Genomic DNA, 20,884 nt, shown 5'->3' on the forward strand with positions numbered 1-20,884 from the left:
CATCTGCCTGCCTCTGCATACTCCAGGTTAGGAGTAAAGGTGTGGGCCAAGGTCCTGCTTCCTGGACCTTGTGTGCTTAAAGTTGAGACAACTCCGCCGGCTGTGGAGCATGCTTAGAGGCACACGGAATGATTAATGAGACCCATTAGCTTCTTTAAGAGTTTACTGTCCTTTCCCATCACCTGTGACACCCAGGACCACGCTCACCCTCAACACCTGGGGTCTAAGGGAAGAAAGCAGACTCCAGGCAGTGGCCGGAATCGGTGGAATCACAAGGCCGAAGGGCGGTATTTTAAAATCTGCACATCAATACCGCCCATTTCCAGGCCGTTGTTATGCACGCCATTGGCCCTCTTCGAACTAACACTTTTTTCTTTGCAGCGAAATGTGCTGCAACTAGTCCTCATCTCAGAGGAAAACTGAGAGGGAATAAATTCGCTCAGGTCACAGACCAACGCTTCCAAGTAGGCATGCTGGAGATGCGCCCCTGACTTAAACCACTGGGCTGGGGCATGTGGTGTTTTAGAGATAGAAAGCTCGGCTCGCAAGGCTCAAGGACCTCCAGGAAACAAAAACCCAGCAACAAAACCCAAGCCTTAACAGCCTGCCATTGACGCTCCGTCCAATGGCTTAGCTCATTTTAGAAGCCCTGGACTTGGGAGTTTGCAAACTTGGTCGGAGGAGCGCAGGCTTGAGTCAGGTGGAGTGAGTCGGGCGCCCCTCTCCAAGCCCCCCCCCCCGGGTCTAGCCCCCGCCCGCGGCGACAGCCCCCCACCTTGAAGGTGACCCGGGGGGCGGGGGCGGGCAGCAGGCCATCGAGCCGCCCGGCGCGCCGCCGCCCGTTGGATTGGCTCGAGCCTCTCCCGCCAGGCCTGCCCGGCTCCCGCGCGCCGCTGGGCCCCGCCCCCCGCCGCCATCTTGGTCGTGGAGGAGCGGGCGGCACGCGTGAGTAAATAGCGCGAGCCGGGAGCGGACGGCGGGGCCCGGGGCGGAGAGCGGCGGAGCGGGCTTCCCGCGCGCGCGTGGGGTGAGGCGCGGGAGTCGGCGGCTGGCCGGCGGTGCCTCTGCCCCCTCGCGGCCGGCGCTGCCTGGGAAGCGGCGGCGGCGGCGGCGGCGGGAACCGGGTGGGCGAGCGGGCGAGCTGGGGAGCGGGCGGGCGGGCGGGCGGCCTGCGAGCGCGCGGCCCGGCGTGCAGGTGAGGGCGCCGCGCGGGCCGTGCCACCGGTCACCGGTGTCTTCCGGCCTCACCCCAGGGTGGCCGACATGACGGCCGCAGGTCGCAGCCCCCTGGAGCCGCTTCTGGAGACTTGGGAAGACCCCTCGGTCGCTCCCGGAGAGCAGACGGACGCCTACCTAACTCTGACCAGGTGAGGCCGCCCGGGGACGAGCCGGGGCGGGAGACTGGGGCGGGGTGGGGGTGGGGGGGAGCGGCGGGGCCGCGGCGGCCGCGGGCAGCTTGGGGCGCACCGGGCCATGCCTGCAAAGTGACGTTGCGAGGCGCCGCGACGACGTCCGAGGGCTTCTTCGGGGAGGAGCGGGTTTTTTTTTGTGTGTTTTGTGTTGTGTGTTTGCCGTGCAAACGGGAGCTTTGTCGAAAAGTTTCGAGCTGGAAGTAGTTGGGAGAGCAGCGGTTCTCACTGCGAACCTCCGACGTGGTGAGAAAGTTGGCGGCCCGGGATTGTTTGGTTTAGTTAGGGTCGAGTGGTCCCTGCTGGCCTCGAACTTAGGATCCTAGGGGGAAGCCCTCTCGTGCTTGAGATGATAGATTACAGGTGCGCGAGCCATCACATCAGCCCTAGAATTGGCGCTCCCCCCCCCTTCCCCCTCCACGAGACAGGGTTCTCTGTATAATGCCTTGGCTCTCCCAGAATTCACGCCGCTGACCAGGCTGGTCTCGAACTCACAGAGATCCGCCTGCCTCTACCTCCTGAGTGCTGAGATTAAAGGCGTGCGCCACCACCGCCCAGCTTCCCCCCCCCCCCCTTTAAATAGAGACAGCAACTTGGTTTTTACATTATTTGAAAGATTTAATAAATTTTCTAAATTTTTGCAAATGACCATACAATCAATAACTATATGACTAGGGAAAGGGATTCCCATTTCCTTTTCTCAACTAAAAATTCAGAAATTGAATGCATTGTAGAGACAAAAAAGATTTTGTGCATGTTATCGCTATTTCTGATGTTGTTTACAATATGTTTTCGATATACTCTTACGCATTTTTAAGGAATGGATTGATTTTTCAAGGGCTTGAAAGTAAGCTTTAGAAACTTGAAGCTCCGAGTATTGGGTACTAGTGTTGGATGGCTCTGGAACTTGAGCTGCAGGTGGTTGTGAGCCACCTGACGGGTACCGGGAATTGAACTCAGGTCCTCTGCCAGAGTGGTATGTGTTCTTAACCCCTGAATTGTCTCTTCAACCCTGAAAATAATCCTTAAAGAAAGTGATTGCAGTACTTTCTTGTTTCTGCTTTTTGCCTAAGCTTATGTTCTATTCCTTTTAAAGTCGTATGACTGGACAAGAAGGAAAAGAAGTCATTACAGAAATTGAGAAAAATCTTCCTCGGCTGTACACAGTTTTAAAGGTCTGTGTGTGTGTGTTTTTTTAATGACTCTAGACAGGGCCTCCCTCTGAAGCTATGGCTGGATCTCACTAGATTGAGTCCCTTGGAATCTTTACTTAGCCTCCCAAATGCTGGGGTTCCAGGTGCAACTCCTGACTAGCTGTCTAGTAAATGATTCTTTACTTTGTCTATAGCATTACCCAGTGCATTGTTAACACCCTGAATAACACAGTATTAGCAGTTATGTTGACAAGGTTGCTGTATCTTTTCTTGATTACTATGGTTCATCAGGTACTCTTTAATTACCTTATGTGTTCTCTCACTTTAATTGTCTATACTCTAGGCCTCTGGCATGCTAGTAAAGTGCTCTGTATGTACCATGAAGCTATATCCACAGCCTGAGTTTGCTCTTTAAGCCCCACTTTTCAGGTTAGCAAATTGGTGTGTTTGCTAAAATGTTCAGGGCTTTCTGAATTCAAAGCAAAAAAACAATTGTCACAGATAAAATCTGTTTGCTTTTGGAAGTATACGAGTATGTTATCCTAAAATGGCAATTATTTTTGGTCTACTCTTGAGATAGATAGCATTCATATACTCATATACATACATATTTTTGTGGGGCAAGGGAGTTGGAGGCAGTTTCCTGTAAAGCCGTGGCTGGGAACCGGGTAGCTAGCTATATGACGATCCTCCTGCCTCTGCCTCCCAGATGTTGGGACTACAGGCTGGCACTGGCAAACTCCACAGTACATGTTATTTGTTTTTATTCATATTCAATTTTTGATAATTATGCCTGGTTGGAAAATTGTTAACACTTTAGAAGAATAGAGTTGACTTGTTTTCTTTGTTTAGTGGTGATAGTTAATATCAGAATATCAGACAGTCTGTAGTCTTAGCCTCACTTGACCACTTAATGACTTCATGACATGCCGTTTTTTAATATTCTTGTTTTTAAAATGAAAAGATTGAACTCATATCCCAACCTTATTGAAATTATTACTATTTTTTTTGACAGGGTCTCTAGTCCAGGCTTGCCTTGGACTTCTATATAGCTGAGGATGACCTTGAACTTCTGATCCTCCTGCCTCCCAAGTGCTGGGATTACAGGCATGTGCCACCACTTTGCAATTATGCAGTGCTGGGGATTGAACCCAGGGCTTCATGCATGCTAGACAAGTACTATACCAGCTGAAAAGTACATCCCCAGCCCCAAATTTCTTGAACATTTTTTTTAACTTTAAGATTGAGTTAAAATGCTTAATATGTAGTAGATACTTGGGAATTGCTCCATTGCAACTGCTTCCCTTTCTTAGTCCTAGAGGAAGAAGGCATTACTCATTCTAAAGCTAGGATATCAACTTGCATTTGAGACTTCGCTTGTTTATTGTAGAAGAACCATGCTCATGTTTGTTTCCTGTCTAATAACATCTTTCATTTGTTGGCCTTTTCTTTGTTTTTGCATGGATATGTGGGAGATGTCACTTATCTTTTCTTAAAAATGTTCTTTCAGTTGATTTAAAATTTTTTTTTAAGTTTATGGGTATTTACCTGCATGTATGTCTATGTACCACAAGTGTGCAGTGACCATAGAAGCCAGAAGAGGGTGTCAGAGCCCCAGGAATTGGAGTTATAGACAGGTTGTGAGCTGCCATGTGGGTACTTGGAACCAAATGTAGATATTCTACAAGAGTAACTGCTGATCTTTCTTTCTAACTCCTGTCAATCTTTTTCTGGTTCCCTTCTCCTTTGCCAAACTTCCCTGTTTTCATTTACTCCCAGAAAGTTGGCTGATTGATTGGATTAAAATGTATTGGATTTGGGTTGTAACTGGCTCTGATTCTAGAAATTGTTTCTCTGCTGTGAATGTGATTTTGATTTTTTTTTGTAGGCTCACATTTCCAGTCAGAACTCAGAATTGAGTAGTGCTGCTCTACAAGCCTTGGGATTTTGCTTATATAATCCCAAAATTACCTCGGGATTATCAGGTAGGTAAAATGATTAAAACTATTAATATCTGTTGAGTTTAAAGTATAGTTTAATACAGTTAAAGTACTGTTTATGGATTAATTTCATAATTTGTAGTTTAGGACTTTCCCACTTCCTCCCATTTAGGAAAACATTTACTTAGTACATGTGCACCTACACTCAAGGTCAGAGGGCAATTGCCGGAATCCTAGCTTCTAAGTGGGTTCTGGGATTGAATTTATCATAAGGCTTAATGGCAAGGGCCTTTGCTGGTTCAGTCTCTTATTGGTCCCAGGCCTTTTTTAGTAGGATACACACACACACACACACACACACACACACACCCCCATCCTACTAAAAATTATATGTATAAAATTATATATCCTATAAAAATTGTACATATGTAATTTTATTTCCCTTCTGGTTTTTCTTTTTTCTTTTTTTTTTTGTTTTTCAAGACAGGGTTTCTCTATGTAGCTTTGCACCTTTCCTGGAACTCACTTGGTAGCCCAGGCTGTCCTTGAACTCATAGAGATCCGCCTGCCTCTGCCTCCCAAGTGCTGGGATTAAAGGCGTGTGCCACCACCGCCCGGCTTCCCTTCTGGTTTTTCAAGACAAGGTCTCCCTATGTGCCTCTGGCTGTCCTACAACTTGCTTTGTAGACCAGGCTGTCTTCAAACTTAGAGATCCACCTGCCTCCACCTCCTGAGTGCTGGGATCAAAGTTGTGTGCCACCACCACCAGGCTAGAATGTATTTTTTAAATCTGAAGTTAACACTAATTTATCTGACAGGCATATTTTCTAAGGAACTTAATGAGATGATGAGGTCTTAGCAGTAGTCAGTGTTAGTTTGGAAGTGGTATTTATTGAAAGTATAGAGCCCGATATTTTCCAAGTGTTAAGTAATAAATACTATTGCTTTGTAGTTAGTAGTTTGCGATTGTAAAGGAAACCTACAAGATGACTATTAGGAACTGAGAGGTGGGTAATAAGGATATCTTAAAGTTGTTAAAGAGGTGCAGTGTTTTTTCTTTTGTGTAAGACTTGTTAGCATCCTAAGATGACAATAGTTAACTGAGTTATGTAAGATAAAAGGTTTGCAGTCTGCTATTGTCTGTTTTCTTAACTGGCTTTTGCTTTAGTCAGGATTTTGTATTTTGGCAAGAAGTGTGTGATACCAGTCAGCATCTCTACAGATTGATCATCTCCAATTTCTGACTCCCCCACCTGCCTTTATTTTTATTTTACTTTTATGTTTGAGATTTTAAAGATTTTAATTATGCTACATAATTGAAATTAAAACTTGCTTGTTTTTCAGAGGCAAATATTCAAGAACTGCTTTTAACCTTGAATGGTATCATTAAGAGTTCAGACAAAAATGTGTGTACCAGGGCACTGTGGGTAATATCCAAACAGACGTTTCCCACTGAACTTGTTAGCAAAATGGTGAGTATAGTTCTGGGGTGTCTGAATTATGTGCCAATAAAACAGTTCTGGTTCATTTGATTTGTATGTGTTTGTTTTGTCATTTAGGTTTCCAGTATTATTGATTCATTGGAAGTGATACTAAGTAAAGGAGAGGTACATTCTGCTGTTGTTGATTTTGAAGCATTAAATGTTATTATAAGGTATGCAGTTGGTTCTTGTATAAATTAGAATAATTATGCTTTGGAGTTTGGGGTTTGTATATATGAAGATGAGATAGATACTAAACTATGGGGCTGGCAATTTGCTACCAAGCCTGACAACCCGAGTTCAATCTCTAGAACCCATGTGAAAGGAGAGACCATATTCCTGCAAGTTCTCTGATCTCCACACACTCTGGATGTGTAGACACATGAGCTGGTACATGCAGTACATGTACATGCACACACAAAAAAACTAAAACGGGGTTTAAAAAAACAAGTGTATGTCCTTTAGACCAAGTTAAGCAAGAGAAAGGTAACAAGATTTAAAAAAAAATCTCTAAGTTGCTGTTTTATTTTTAGTGAAACACTTGGCTACATTCCTGTTGGTAATATGTTTTGGTTCTGAAAATTGTATGTTAAGGCTTTCAGAATCCTCGTAAATGAGCTAGCCAGGAGCATATTTGCACCTTCCTCTTAGACATGCTGGCACATTTAGTAATGTTCAGTTTGATAGTATAGCTATTGTAATTACAATTGTTGGTTTGTGCATACTACTGTGCCTTTGTGGAGGTTAGAGGACAAATTGAGGGATTAAGTTCTTTTCCCCCACAGTGTGGGTTCCAGGGATCAAAACTCAGGTCATCAAGCTTACCAGCAAGCACTTTTACCCACTGAATCATCTCATCAGCTTAGACTTGGAGAAAAAAAGTTCAAATCTAAGATCAAGATTGTGCTTGCTTTAAACACTTTGTGGAAAGTTTAGGAGTGGAACTCCTGAGAGCCAGTGATAAAGTGCTTTTCAAGCAGGAGGTGCTAGCTTTAACTGCTGGTGCTGCAAAAAATAAACCACATGTGCACTACAGATGTGTACAGGGACAATTTCATCTGTTTTACTGTACATACAGTGATGTCTTGGTACAAATGCATACATTGGAGGATGTACACATTCTCAAATAATTGGCTCTGTCATGCATATTGCTGTGTGGTGCTCACTTGTCTGGTAATTTCTTTTGCAGTGTGAGGGAGCGATTTGAGCATACTAGGCAAATATTCTACCATTTAAGTTGCACCACAAACCAAATGTCTTTTTCTTCCTTCCTTTTTTTTTTAATTCAAGACAGAGTCTCACCAAGTTGCCTAAGGCCTTGAACCTTGTGATCATAGCCACTTGAAAAGTTGGATTTATAGGCCTGCATCCCCTGGTCTTGCTTCTTGATAATTTAACTTGGCCTCACTTCTTAGTTTAAATTAGTTATCTGTTTCTCTGTTGTAGGCTAATTGAACAAACCCCAGTTCAAATGGGAGAAGAGTCTGTGAGGTGGGCTAAATTGGTCATACCATTAGTTGTTCACTCAGCTCAAAAGGTACATTTGCGGGGAGCCACTGCTCTGGAGATGGGGATGCCATTGCTGCTTCAGAAACAGCAAGAAATAGCCTTGATTACAGAGCACCTTATGACTACTGTAAGTATTACCCTTTGCTGAATTCTGCGTATAGTGGTTTCTACCTTGAGCTTACAATTCATCCTTAATTCGTTGGTACAGTTATACCATGACTGAGGAGTTTTGTTTTGAATCAAAAACAAACATTTGAGCTCAATGAAGATTGCTAGCTTAGCATGCACAATGCCTGTGAATAATCTTAGCCATCAGAAACAAAAGAAACAAATGTAGAAAAGTTGTTAGTTTATACAAATTACTCCTATAATAACAAGTGAATTGTTTTAGTTTTTACAAAAGTTTAAATATTTTAATCCCTTCTCTAGTGAATGATGAATAAAGCGGGATTATATTTCTGAAAAAGAAAGATTGTAATGGATTCAGTTAGTATAGCATCTCAGTAGATACTCATCTAATGCTTATGAGGTCATGTACATGTAGTTTCCTAGTTACTGCTTCAGGTCTTAAGTTTACCAACGACTCTACTAGCAACATTTATTGAACATCATCTTTTTTTAAGTGAATTGTTTCTAAAGGCATTGTGACTGTGTAAACTGTGAGGTTTATTTTCTAGTATAAGAAAAAAGATGAGGCATAATAGTATAAAGAAAAGGTTAAAATTATTAAGATTATTGATTTTAAAAATCCAGTATAAGAATTGGCCATGTGAATAATAATAATAATAATAATAATAATAATAATAATAATAAATAATAATAATAGTGTCAGCTCATTTTAGGTGAGAAAGTCGTGACTGCCAAGGGCACCTTTATATTTGTGCACCCAGTTGGTTTTTAGGGAATGTTGTTGTGGGATGCTTTTCTTCAGTGGAAGGGAATGACAGATAAAGAGCAGGTAATCACATAGGAATAGGACTTGGGGACTATTGTATGTTGGCTTCTGTTATTCTGAGATAGGTCTCATTCTTTAGTCCTGAGTGGCCTGGAGCTCTTTGCATTGAATTCAGAATTTCTGCCTCCTGAGTCTGATATTAATGGCATGTGCCACCAAGCCTGGGTCATTATCAGGTCTTGATATTTCAGTGGATGTGCATGTGTGTGTGTGTGCATAGATACATGCACATAGAGAGGCCTGAGGACAATCTCTGATGTTCTTCAGGCATGACCCCCCCAAAAAAAAACCATTTCACTGGCCTAGAACTTGATGACCAATGATATCGAGGGGTCCCCTTTTCTCCATCTTTCCAGCTTTGAGATTTCAAACATGTACAGATTACTTTTAAACATAGGATCTGGGGATCAAGTCTGGGTCCTCATGCTTGCATAGCAAGCCCTTTACCAGCACATGAAGGGTTTTTTTGTTTTTTGTTTTTTTGATATTTTTATTTCTCATAATGCTTTGTTTGGGCATTTTTTTTTTAACTTTATTGCCTTTTTGCTTATATTTTATGGTTTTCGATTTTGTGGCTTTTGTTTTTGTTTTTATTTGAAACTGGAAAATATTTTCTCAGTAGAAAATAGTAAAAATGATAACATTTCCCAGTTAGCCCTTTTAAGCCAAATAATAGCTGAATTGTACATATTGATTAGATTCTGGGACACAGAAGAAACCTATTTTCATTTGTTCAGAGAACTATGCTTTACTTAAATTGTGTAAGTGAGATTCCTATTCATCTTCCCCTTCACTGTTTCAATTTACATCAGACATTTTTCTATAGGCTAATCCATAATTAAAAAAGATTTTAGCCTCCCCTCCTGAAAGTACAGCCAGCATTTTCTTTCATCAGCTTGGTATGGTACAGATTCTTATCCTAATAGTGAAATGTTTCATTAAAGCTTGTCCAGTGATTGGACAAGATCAAAACTTATAGGCCACAGTCATCCTAGGGTCCTCCCTGCTAGGTAGCCTCCCTGCATCTGTGAGTTGCAGTCTGATTGTCCTTTACTTTATATCTGGTATCCACTTATGAATGAATACATGCCATGTTTGTCCTTCTGAGTCTGGGTACCTCATTCAGGATATTTTCTAGTTCCATCCATTTGCTTGCAAATTTCATGATGTCATTGTTTTTCTCTGCTGAGTAGTACTCCCTTGTGTATATGTAACACATTTTCTTAATCCATTCTTCAGTTGAAGGGCATCTAGGTTGTTTCCAGGTTCTGGCTATTACAAATAATGCTGCTATGAACATAGTTGATCATGTGTCCTTGTGGTATGATTGAACATTCCTTGGGTATATGCCCAAGAATAGTATAGCTGGGTCTTGAGGTCGTTCGATTCCTAATTTTCTGAGAAACCGCCATACTGATTTCCACAGTGATTGTACAAGTTTACATTCCCACCAACAGTGGAGGAGTGTTCCCCTTGCTCCGCATCCTCTCCAACATAGACTGTCATTTGTGTTTCTGATCTTAGCCATTCTAACAGGTGTAAGGCGGTATCTCAGAGTCATTTTGATTTGCATTTCTCTGATGACTAAGGATTGAGCATTTCCTTAAATATCTTTCAGCCATTTGAGATTCTTCTTTTGAGAATTCTCTGTTTAGCTTGGTATGTGGTACCTATCCAGAAAATTGTCCATTTCTTTTAGATTTTCCAATTTTGTGGAGTACAGGTTTTTAAAGTATGGCCTCACGATTCTCTGAATTTCCTCATTGTCTGTTGTTATGTCTCCCTTTTCATTTCTGATTTTGTTAATTTGGGTGCTCTCTCTTTGTCTTTTGGTTAATTTGGCTAGGGGTTTGTCTATCTTGTTGATTTTTTTTTTTTTTCAAAGAACAGACTCATTTGTTTCATTGATAATTTTTTTTTTTTTGTATTCTCTCAATTTGATTATTTCCTGGTGTCTATTTCTCCTGGGTGAGTTTGTTTCTTTTTGTGCTAGAACTTTCGGTTGTGCTTTTAATTAATTGGTATGAGATTTCTCCATCTTCTTTTTTTTTTTTTTTTTGTTTTTTGGAGACAGGGTTTCTTTGTGTAGCTTTGCACCTTTCTTGGATCTAGCTCTGTAGACCAGGCTGGCCTTGAACTCACAAAGAACCGTCTGGCTCTGCCTCCCAACTGCTGGGATTAAAGGCGTGCGCCACCACTGCCCAGCCCAAAAAAAAAAAAAAAAAAATTAAGGAAAATTCTCCATCTTCTTTATGTTTGGGTATGTTGTACTTTCATTTTCATTGAATTCTAGGAAAAATTTAATTTTTCTTTATTTCTTCCTTGACTCATTGATGTTTCAGGTGGGCATTATTCAGTTTCCATGAGATTATAGGCTTTCTATAATTTTTGTTGTTGTTGAAGTCTTAACTTTAATGCATGGTGGTCTGATAAGATACAGGAGGTTATTACAATGTTGTATCTGTTGAGATTTGTTTTGTGACCAAGCATGTAGTCAATTTTTGAGAAGGTTCCATGGGGTGCTGAGAAGAAGGTATATTCTTTTGTGTTGGGGTGGAATGTTCTGTGGATATCTATTAAGTCCATTTGAGTCATAACATCTGTTAGGTCCTTACTTCTCTGTTAAGTTTCAGTCTGGTAGATCTCCTTTGGTGAGAGTGGTGTGTTAATCTAGTGTGTGGGGTTTGATGTGCGATTTCAGCTTTAGTAATGTTTCTTTTACAAATGTGGGTGCCTTTGTATTTGGGGCATAAATGTTCAGAATTAAGACTTCATCTCTCATCTTGGTGGATTTTCCCTGTGATAAATATGTAATGTCCTTCCCGACCTCTTATATTTTATTTGTTTATTTATTTATTTTGTTTTTTTTCAAGACAGGGTTTCTCTCTCTCTCTTTTTTTTTTGGTCTCTTTCCTGGATCTCACTCTGTAGACCAGGATGGCCTCGAACTCAGAGAGATCGGCCTGGCTCCACCTCCCGAATACTGGGATTAAAGGCGTGTGCCACCACTGCCTGCCCTATCTCTTTCAATTGATTTTAGTTTGAAGTCTATTTTATTAGATATTAGGATAACTATACCAGTTTGCTTCTTAAGTCCATTTGATTGGAAAGCCTTTCCCAGCCTTTTACTCTGAGGTAGTATCTGTCTTTGAATTTGAGGTGTGTTCTTGTATGCAGAAGGATGGATTCTATTTTCGTATCCATTCTGTTAGCCTGTCTTTTTATAGGTGAGTTGAGACCATTGATATTGATGGATATTAATGACCAGTGATTGTTAATTCCTGTTATTTTTTGGTGGTAGCGTTGTGTTTCCCTTCTTTGGTATTTGTTGGTGTGGGATTATGTATTGCCTAAGTTTTTATGGGTGTGTTTAATTCCCTTAGGTTGAATTTTTCCTTCTAGTGCTTTCTGCAGTGCTGGGTTTGTGGATAGGTATTGTTTAAATCTGGTTTTATCATGGAATATTTTGTTTATTCCATCTGTGGTGATTGAGAATTTTGCTGAGTATAATAGTCTGGGTTGCCATCTGTGGTCTCTTAATGTCTGCATAACATTTGTCTAGGACCTTCTAGCTTTCATAGTCTCTATTGAGAAGTCTGGTGTTATTCTGATGGGTCTGCCTTTATATGTTACTTGGTTTTTGTCCTTTGAGGCTCTTAATATTTTTCTTTGTTCTGTATGTTTAGTATTTTGATTATCATGTGGCAAGGGGACTTTATTTTTGGATCCAGCCTATTTGGTGTTCTGTTAGCTTCCTGTATCTTCATAGGTATTTCTTTCTTTAGGTTAGGAAAGTTTTCTTCTATGATTTTGTTGAATATATTTTCTGTGCCTTTGAGTTGGTAATCTTTTATTCCTTTTAGCCCTATTATTCTTAGTTTTGGTCTTTTCATGGTATCCCAAATTTCCTGGATGTTTTATGTTATGATTTTCTTGGCTTTAGTGTTTTCTTTGATTGAATCTATTTTCTCTATTGTGTCTTCAACGTCAGAGATTCTCTGTTTCATCTCTTGCATTCTGTAGGTTATGCTTGTATCTGTAGTTCCTGTTCGTTTAGTCAGATTTTCTATTTTCAGCATTCCGTCAGTTTGAGTCTTCTTTATTGTCTCAGTTTCAATTTTCAAATCTTGAACTGTTTTCCTTCATCTGTTTAATTACTTTTTCTTGGCTTTCTTTGATTTTTTTTTCCAATTTTTTTTTCCTTCCATTTCTTTAAGGGATTTTTTTATTTCTTCTTTAAGAGAGTTTTTCATTTCCTCTTTTAGGGACTCTATCATCTTAAAGTCATTTTTAGGATTGATTCCTTCTGCTTCATGTGTGTTGGTATGTTCAGGTCTTGCAGGTGTAGAATTACTAGGTTCTGATGGTGTCATATAGGTCTTTATGTTGTTGCTTATATTTTTGCACTGGCGTCTACTTAATCTCTTCCTCTGCTCGGTGCAGGCAGTGTCTGTGAGGGTGCCTCTTCTTGTTATAATTGATAGTCTTCCTCCACTGGGAGTTCTTGGTCGAATCGGTGCTGTTGGGCTCTGTTTCTATGGGAACAGCTTAATCCAATCAGTGTTAGTGAGTTCTGTCTCAGGTAGCAGTTGTTCCCAATCGGTGCAGGGTGGGCTTATGGCTCCAGTGGTTGTTGGTGTCCCGTGGGATGATTTTTTTGGCCAGGGGGCAGTAAAAGAGGCCGCTGTCTGGTCCCTGGGGTGGTTGTTCCCGGTTGGTGTAGGGTGGCTTATGACTCTGGTGGTTGTTGAGCTCGCAGGGACTTTTTTTTTTTTTTTTTTTTTTGTTGAGGGAGCAGGGAAAGGTAGCTGCCTGGTCCCTGGGGCCTAGGGGCCTAGGGGCTAGAGACTTGGTCTGCTGGTCCGGAGATGGGGCCTTACCTCTTCCCAGTTCGTGTATGGGCTTATGACTCTGGTGATCTGGTTCGGCGGCCGGACGGCTCCTTCTCTTGCATTCTCAGGTCACGTTTTGCTGGCTTTCCAACTCCTCAGCTGATCTTGTTTCCTCAGACTGCAGGCTGTAGGCTTCTGAATCCCCTCTCAATGGATCTCAGCTAACAGGTTGATCAGTAGGGTAATCTCACCAACACCTCCAAGTTGTTGGGCTTCGCAGGATGGGCAGCTGGGCCTGGAGTTGGCTTCAGGCAGAATGTTTGGGTCTGTTATTTATGGTCATGTCCCACTGAGACAGCTCCTTCCCGGAGTGCTGGGATTAAAGGCGCTTGGTTTGTTTTTTAGATAGGGTCTCTCATGTATCCCAAGTTAGCCTCAAACATTCTCTCCCATGAAGTTTTTATTGGTACCATGATTTATATGGAAAGCCACATGTTAGTTACTTGTTGCTGTGATGTAATAATTAGAAGAATAAGCATAGACTCTCTCAAAACACCAAGAAAAAGAATAAGCCTGAGGGATGGAGATTCTTTAGGGTACACATTTGGTTACTTGGTCCCATCATTTTTCGTCATGAACATGGTGGTAGGAGTGTGTGGCAGACTGTGTGCTGCTGCTACTCACAGGGGACGGCACACACCTGTAATCCCAGAACTTGAGAGACACAGATAAGGAGCTCTGTGAGTTGAAGGCTTGCCTGTCTTTATAACGTGTAGGCGGATTTTTCTGTTCTGCCAGCCAGCTCCCAAATCATGAGGCGGAGACTTACTGAGTATGAAAGCTCAGCTGATAGCTTAGGTTTATTTCTAACTAGCTCTTAGAACTTAAATTAACCCATTTCTGTTTATGTGCTGCCATGTTGCTCATGGCTTTTACCTCTCATCCTGCATGTCTTGCTTCCTCTGCATCCGGCTCGCAATTCCCTTTCTTCCCAGCGTTTTCTCTGCCCCAAAAATCCTGCCTAGCTATTGATCATTCAGCTTCTTATTAAACCAATCCAAATGACACATCTTCACAGTGTACAAAAAGATTATTCCACAATGATAGTGAGTAGTAGGTCATCCACAGCAGTACAGTGGGACTCCGTCTTGAAAAACAAATCAGAAACTAAAAATCATAGTGCATTGGAAACAGAGAATTGGAAGGAGCCATGGCAAGCTACGCCCTTCAAAGACTTTCCCCTCACTAATAATATGCTTCCTCCAAATAGGTCAGTTTTTATTACTGATGTGCTTTCTCTCCATAGGCCAGTCTATACATTTGAGCTAAAATGTTGTTAGTTTTTTAAAATTTTCTTTTGAAATTCATATTGTATATATGATTGTAAGTGCTAGGATATACATGCTTTGCTGTACATGGGATCAGAGGACAGTTTTTATTTCTGGAGACAGTCTCAATATGGAATTCACTGTGTAGACCAAGTATACCTTGATTTACAGAGATCAGCTTGCTCATGCCTCCTGAGTAATGGGATTAAAAATGTTCACCACCATGCCCAGTAAGAGGGCAAACTGGGAGTCAGTACTTAATGTGGATTCTGGGTATCTCTTGTTAGGTTTGCAGAAGGTAAGGCTTGAGCCATCTCATGGGCTCTTGAACTGTTAGATATCTGTTACTGTGAAGCTGTTAGTGAATGTTATTAGTATAAGAAGATTGCCACAGTATCATTTGAATTTTAGTTAATGGTGTGACTAATGAAGTTTTTAGGAAGAACTATGCTGGCAAGAAAAGGAGGAGCTGAATGGTGGACAGTAGGGTGGTCAGATGAGCATTAAACTGTTACTGGTAGAAGGGGTGCTTTCTTTAAAGCTCTTCACATTGCTGTGTGCTGTGGTTTTTGCTTTCTTTGAAGGATGTATATTTTTTTAATTTTTATTAAAGTTTTTTTTTTCTCATTCTACATACCAACCCCGTCACCTCCCCACCCCCCCATCCCCATCTACTCAGAGAGGGTAAGGCTTCCTTGGGGAGTCAGCAAAGCCTGGCATATCAAGTTGAGGCAGACCAAGCCCCTCCCTGCTGCATGAGGCTGAGCAAGGTATCCCTCCATAGAGAGTGAGCTCCACAAAGCCAGTTCATGCACCAAGGATAAATCCTGGTCCCACTGCCAGTGGCTCCACAAACTGCCCAAGCCACACAACTGTCACCCAAATTCGGAGTTTGGTCCCATTCAGGCTCCCCAGCTGTCACTCCAGAGTCAGTGAGCTCCTACTAGCTCTGGTCAGCTGTCTCTGGAATTCCCCATCATGGTCTTGACCCCTTTGCTCATATAATCCCTCCTACTCTCTTTGACCCCATCCAGTGCTTAGCTGTGGATCTCTGCATCTGCTTCCATCAGGTACTGGATGAAGGTTCTATGATGACAATTAGGGTAGTCTTCGATCTAAAGACAGGGGAAGGCCAGTTCAGGGACTCTCTGGGTTCTGGAGGATGTATGCTTTCCCTGTAGAAAAGGTTATTTGGCTCAAAATTAATGTTTGAAAATTTTTTAGACTTGGATAGTGGATTTTTTTTTACCTTTTATAGTATTTGATAAATTTTTACTTTTGTTTACAGAAATTAATCTCAGAACTCCAAAAGCTATTTATGAATAAAAATGAGACTTATGTATTAAAATTATGGCCTTTGTTTGTCAAACTTCTTGGGAAGGTAAGTGCCAAAGATAATGAAGTAGGTGTTATTTTCATTATTTGAATGTCAGAATTTTTACTTTTTAAAGAGTGCCCCACACTCAAGCTGCTCTGGAGCTCACCACTCACCACATAGCTCAAGCCCGGGCCTGAAATTTGCAGTAATCCTCTTGTATCAGCCTACCAAGTTCTGTGATTATAGATATGAACCATTGTGTCCAGCTTATGTGTGGGTGTGCATGCTCATGTGTGCTGATACACATTAACGTGTACATCCTGTGGAGGTCAGAAGTCAACCTCAGGTGTTACTCATTAGGTACCATCCACCTTGTTTGTTTATTACATTTATTTATGTGAATGATTATGTGTGAGAAATGACACCCATCAGGACTACTTGGAGTTGTTGACTCCATCCACTATATGGGCTCCCAGCAAACTCAGGTTGCCAGATGTACCTGCCTCTCTATTTGGATTAAAAGTATATGACACTATCTGCCCAGCTTCTGTCTTTGAGGCAGGAGTCTCACATTCATGTAAATTCACAGAGTAGGCAGTCGTTTCTGCCTTGCTAGCACTGGGGCTCTAAGTGTTTGGCATCATGCCTACCCTTAAAACAACATATGTGTGTGTTGTGTGCACATGCATTCCCAGACGTGTGCTTAGAGGTCAGGGCAACTTTGTGGAGTTTTTCTTTCCTGCCACTGGGGAATCAAACTCAGGTTTTCAGGCTTCTTACATGGCAGCCACATGTACTGCTGAGCCGACTCACTGGCCCTTTTGCTCTTACTCTTACTATGGAATGTCCTGGCTAGACTAAAGCTCTAGGTCAGACTGACGTTGAAAGCAAATTTGCCTGCCTCTGCCTCCTACGTGCAACCACATCCAGCTGCCTAGCTTTTGAACCTGGGCTCTGGGGCTGGATTGAACTTGGGTCCTGTCAGTGCACAGCAAGCACTTTATTGAACAAGTTAGCTGTTTCCCCATACCCTCAGCTTGTTTTCAATTGCTTGAAACATCCCAGTACTCAGGTTACAGGTTTTATGTTTGCAAGCAGTGTGGCTTTTGTTTACTGATTATTAATTCCCAAGAACATATATTAAGTGATTAAATGAATTATTTTTTGATGAGTTTTCTCTTTTCTTAGACCTTGCACCGAAGTGGGAGTTTCATCAATTCCTTGTTACAGCTAGAAGAACTGGGCTTCCGTAGTGGAACGCCCATGATTAAAAAGATAGCTTTCATTGCTTGGAAGAGCTTAATAGATAATTTTGCTTTAAACCCAGGTATGTAAATAGCTTTAAATTCTTTCCCCCATTCATTCATTCATTCATTCATTCATTTTAAGGCTTTTAGTTTATTTTCTTAGTAGATGTAATATTGTGTGTGCATTCATGTCTGTGTGTGACAAAGGCAGGGCATTTGGGCCATGGTGAGGATAGAGGACTACTTAGTGGAATCCATCTTTTGTCATTATTGCATGGGTTCTGGGAATTAAACTCAGCATTAGCAAGCCGACTTATACAGCAAGCCTAAGACACCTTGCTGGCCTTTTTTTGAGGGGGGGGGGCATTCTAAGAATGTAGATGAGGCTGAAACTAATCAAAATTTTAATTTTGTATGAATTCATTTACTGTTAAGTAAAGATTAAGTGATGAAGCCTTTTCTGATTCTTTGGGCTTTATACTGAAATGTTCTTATTAACTTTACCTTAAGGGGATATTTAAATAGACTTTGAGAGACATTGAAATTACTAATAAATGATTTAGCCTAAGTTATTTTCAGAAGTTGAACAAAATGAAAACTTATTTGTGGCTTTTTAGCCTGAATAAAACATCATGTGTGTTGTGTCTTTTTGAAATCACTACAGTAGGTCTGACTTTATGACTATTTTAGAAAATCTGATTTACCAGGAGCAATATAGACAACAGATGGCAAGACAAGTGATAGCCATGGAATGAAGATATCAATAACTTAGTTTTTCACCTCATAGTTTTAGAACTGTGCTCCAAACTGGATTCTTTAGACTTGTCTTCACCTTATTATAATGCTCAGTGGAGTATTTGTCATGTATATATGACAAAAGTACCCCCAAAACATCAGTATAAATATGTAACAGGATAGGTGTGGTGGCATACCCCTCTAATCCTAATTCTCAGGAGGTAGAATCAGGTGGATCGCTATAAGTTTGAGGTCAGTCTGATCTACATAGTGAGTTCTAGGCTAGCCAAGACTACATAGTAAAAAAAATCTGTCTCCAAACAAATAACATACCTTAGCTAGATGATAGTTTAATCCTAGATTTGATTGATAATATATGTTTATAATTTTTGTTGCATGTCTAGACCTCTTAAGAAGTGGTAATTAAAAATAAAAAAAATAAAAAAAAAATAAAAACAAAGAAGTGGTAATTGAATTAAATGATAAAGTAGTTGTAAGAAATACTAACAGGAGATTCACTTAAACTGTTTTTACTGATATTTCAAATTCTTCTGAAGTGTTTGTGATAAGATATATGTGAGCAAAGACTGTCGTAATTTTCTATACCCAGGTCATGTACACATCTAGTAAAAATATTGTTCAAAGAATTGAGTTTCAGAGACTGGAGAGAGATGGGTTAGTAGTTAAGAGTGCTTGCTGTTGCTCTTCCACAGGACCCTCACCTTGGGAGGTTTACAGCTGCCTGGATAATTCCAGCTCCCGGGGGTTTGACACCCTCTTCTGACCTCCAAGGACACCTGTGTACATGTGACATATACTACAAAAACATATACATATACATGTAAAAAATGAAAGAAACCTTAAGAATTAGCAAACAAACGAACCAACCCAGCAAAATTGGGTTTCATTTGTATGTTGAATTCTATTAGTCATTAAAGTAGGGTAGAGCTGACCCTAAAGTAGGGTGTAGCTTTCTGAAAATTTGATGGCACTAGTGGTAATGGTGCTTGATGTAAGTTACTAGTTGATTTTTAAAATAATCTTTGTTGTTGTAGTAATGTAAAATTACGCTCACATTGGCCTGTACCTCCTGATCCTCTTGCCCTGGCTTCCTGCGGGCCTGGGATTGTATGTGTGAGCCACTATGTTTCTTTACCTCCATTTCTTTTAGGAAATTATATCCTTGGCTTCAGTCCACTAAATGCCAGTATCATCTCTTCAGTTTTAGCAACCTGAAATATTGTAGATATTGCCACAGGTTGGCATTCCTGGTGGGAGTAGTAACCCTGTTATGTTACACTGTATCTTATACTAAAATGTCTATTTTGTTTTTGGTCCAGCTGTACTAGAGTTTGTCCAAGTGAGAAGTTTATTCTGACTTCTTTTGTTACAGTAATCTTTTACTTCTATTCATTTTTTTTTTTTAAGATATACTTTGTAGTGCAAAAAGACTCAAGTTGTTAATGCAGCCTTTGAGTTCCATCCATGTGAGAACAGAAACATTAGCATTAACAAAACTAGAAGTCTGGTGGTATTTACTGATGAGACTTGGACCTCAGCTCCCTGGCAATTTTGAACAGGTAACATAATTATTAACCATGTGTGTCTTTTTGTTGTAGTTTTTGTTTGTGATAGGGTCTAGCTGGGCTAGGATTCCTTACATAGATCAAGCTGACCTCAAACTCAAATATACCTGCCTCTGTTTCCTGAGTGCTGCTGGCACGTGTCCTTAAATTCTTACCATTCTAATCTCAGAGGTGTTTTGTTTTATTGTTATTTACCAGTATTATAAGTCTTTTATCCTTGATAAAAACTTGAATATGTTTCTTGTATTCTCCAATGGCCTAAAATGGTAATCAGCAAATGCCAACATATCAGTGTAGATACTTGTTTATTTAAAAAAAAATTTTAAAAATTATCTCATTTTTTATATGTATGGGTGTTTTGCCTGCGTGTAGTATGTTTGTACCCTTGATGCCAGAAGAGGCTTCAGATCCCTGAGAACTGGGGTTATGTGAGCACTATGGATGCTGGGAATCAAATCCTGGTCCTCTGTTAGAGCAACCAATCCAATACTGTTAATTGCCTAACCATCTCTCCAACACCTTTTAAAATGTTTCTTTTATGTATAGATGTTTGCCTGCATGTATATCTGCACTTCTTTCATGCCTGGTGCCAGAGATGGCCAGCAAAGGGTGTTAGATCTTTGGAACTTGAATTACAGATAGTTGTGAGGTACTGTGTGGGCACTGGGCATCAGACCCAAGTCCTCTGGAAGAACAGCAAGTGCTCTTAAAAGCTGAGCCATCTCCCCAGCTCTTCTTTATTTATAAGATTAACTTTCTTAGTGTTTATCAGTCAGCTAATTAACATTTGTGAAATAGCAAGTGCTGTACCACAAGGTTAGTAGAAATAAAAATTCCAAAGAAAAAATTTCCCTCCTTTTTCTAGATGACATAGTTATAAGCAATCACTAGTTATATAAGTGACACTAAACACTTAATTTGGTCTAAGCCTTTTGTGTGGCAATTCCATCGTTGGGGTTATTTATTTATTTATTTATTACCTATACAGTGTTCTGCCGGCAGGCCAGAAGAGGGTGCCAGATCTCATTATGGATGGTTATGAGCCACCATGTGGTTGCTGGGAATTGAACTCAGAACCTCTGGAAGAACAGCCAGTGCTCTTAATCACTGTGCCATCTCTCCAGTCCCCCATTGTTGGTTTATAATTAAAACATTAAAAGATAAATTTTACTTGTAGATCTGTAGTGTATTTCTTACATTCTAAGTAAACAGTGGTAAAGCAGGAATTGCTTTCTTGGAAGATGTGTTTGTACTTGAGCCTTTCCCCAGTGGTACCCTTTCACTTTTAAAGACATGTTCTCACACTATAAACCAGGTTGGTCTTGAGTCCATGTTTGTCTTCATCCTCTTGAGTTACACGGATATATGGATGTTATGTAGCCATGAGCCA

General features: G+C 40.8%; 1 protein-coding gene across 6 annotated transcripts in view; it reads left to right on the forward strand.

The window, feature by feature from the left end:
• Positions 1-790: 790 nt before the first annotated feature.
• The window catches only part of Rif1 (replication timing regulatory factor 1), a 63,084-nt gene continuing 42,990 nt past the window's right edge, over positions 791-20,884 (forward strand). For 2 of the 6 annotated variants that reach the window (XM_076569471.1, XM_076569475.1), the window contains exons 1-10: positions 791-945; positions 1,254-1,367; positions 2,506-2,584; positions 4,452-4,548; positions 5,848-5,975; positions 6,063-6,157; positions 7,431-7,620; positions 15,897-15,989; positions 17,115-17,253; positions 19,337-19,488. In XM_076569471.1, the coding sequence (XP_076425586.1) occupies positions 1,264-1,367; positions 2,506-2,584; positions 4,452-4,548; positions 5,848-5,975; positions 6,063-6,157; positions 7,431-7,620; positions 15,897-15,989; positions 17,115-17,253; positions 19,337-19,488 (1,077 nt within the window). In that variant the 5' untranslated portion in view covers positions 791-945; positions 1,254-1,263. Of the gene's footprint in view, positions 1,028-1,157; positions 1,368-2,505; positions 2,585-4,451; positions 4,549-5,847; positions 5,976-6,062; positions 6,158-7,430; positions 7,621-15,896; positions 15,990-17,114; positions 17,254-19,336; positions 19,489-20,884 lie in introns of those variants that run through there. The other 4 variants (XM_076569476.1, XM_076569474.1, XM_076569473.1 and 1 more) reach the window with 3 other exon arrangements.

The sequence above is a fragment of the Peromyscus maniculatus genome, chromosome 4 (genome assembly GCF_049852395.1).
Source record: "Peromyscus maniculatus bairdii isolate BWxNUB_F1_BW_parent chromosome 4, HU_Pman_BW_mat_3.1, whole genome shotgun sequence".
NCBI classification, from domain to species: domain Eukaryota; kingdom Metazoa; phylum Chordata; class Mammalia; order Rodentia; family Cricetidae; genus Peromyscus; species Peromyscus maniculatus.